At 47.4% G+C, this 1243-nt stretch overlaps 1 protein-coding gene across 10 annotated transcripts in view; it reads left to right on the plus strand.

Moving 5' to 3' along the window:
• The window catches only part of Arhgef7 (Rho guanine nucleotide exchange factor 7), a 113985-nt gene that overhangs the window by 107873 nt on the left and 4869 nt on the right, over positions 1-1243 (plus strand). For all 10 annotated transcript variants that reach the window (XM_031339061.1, XM_031339064.1, XM_031339057.1 and 7 more), the window contains one exon: positions 216-270. In XM_031339061.1, coding sequence (XP_031194921.1) covers positions 216-270 — 55 coding nt within the window. The remainder of the gene's footprint in view (positions 1-215; positions 271-1243) is intronic.

Below are 1243 nucleotides of genomic sequence, written 5' to 3' on the forward strand. Positions count from 1 at the left end.
ACTCAGTTCAATGGATGGCTGTGAGCCTCTACTTCTGTATTAGTCAGGTACTGTCAGAGCCTCTCAGAGACAGTTCTGTCAGGCTGGCTTGTCCTTCCTTCAGTCTCTGCAACTCCTCCCGTGGGTATTTTGTCCCCCTTTTAAGAAGGAATGAAGTGTCCACATTTTGGTCTTCACCACTGTCTTTCTTATACTTATTCGCTCTCCGGTTTCAGGAGCCTCGTGGATACGGTGTATGCATTAAAGGATGAAGTCCAAGAGTTACGACAGGTACACCAACCAGTTTTTACTTTTAATTAGTTTTTTTTTTTTAAATGGGAGAAAAGGGGAAATACTGTTTTAAACATGAAGCTCATTGTATACTAAAAGGAAACCACAAAGTCAACAGGCTTCCTTAGGAATGGCAGGCAGGGCTGGAGAGATGGTGCAGCGGCTCAGAGGGCCAAGTTCATATACACATCCACATGGCAGCTTACCTGTTAACTGCAATCCTGGGGTATCTAATGCTGCCTTCTGTGGGTACTGCATACACATTGTACACAGATGTACATGCAGGAAAAGCACCTCACATAATAAAGCAGTGTATATACACACACACACACACGCACACACACGCACACACACGCACACACACGTCTAAAAAAGAATGAACCATCATTTTATAACACAAGAGTGAGAGGCAGGAGTTGCCTGCCTGTGCAGCACTGCTGTTGGGTGTGAGCCACCTCAGGTTTGCTGGGGTGATGTAGGATGCTGTGTACCATGGTATCTAGCCAGCTGTGTGGTGACAGTCTTCTGCCTAACTTGTAAGCTGTGCTTTATTACTTTGTGCATATGTTGTGGGCTGGTGTGTGTGGCATGGCACACGTGAAGTCAGTTCTCTCCACTTGTATGTGGGTTCTGGGAGTCAGACTAGCCATGTAAGCCCCTTCACCTGCCTGAGCCATTGTGTGATGTGTACATTTAATGCTTTGGAGGGACAGGGCAGCAGTGTCCTGAGGGTGAGGTGACTGGATACACTCGGCAGTCCCCTTGTTCGGGGCAGTGTGCTTGCTTGCCTTCCTGACATGCTTCATTCAGTTGGTGTTGCTTCTGTTCTGTGTTTGAGTGGACAGGGGAATTACAAGTGCTAGCAGTAGGTCTGTAGACACTGTTCCTGTGTCACAGTAGGTCTATAGACGCTGTTCCTGTGTCACAGTAGGTCTGTAGACGCTGTTCCTGTGTCACAGTAGGTCTGTAGACG

The sequence above is a fragment of the Mastomys coucha genome, unplaced genomic scaffold (genome assembly GCF_008632895.1).
Source record: "Mastomys coucha isolate ucsf_1 unplaced genomic scaffold, UCSF_Mcou_1 pScaffold22, whole genome shotgun sequence".
Classification (NCBI taxonomy): domain Eukaryota; kingdom Metazoa; phylum Chordata; class Mammalia; order Rodentia; family Muridae; genus Mastomys; species Mastomys coucha.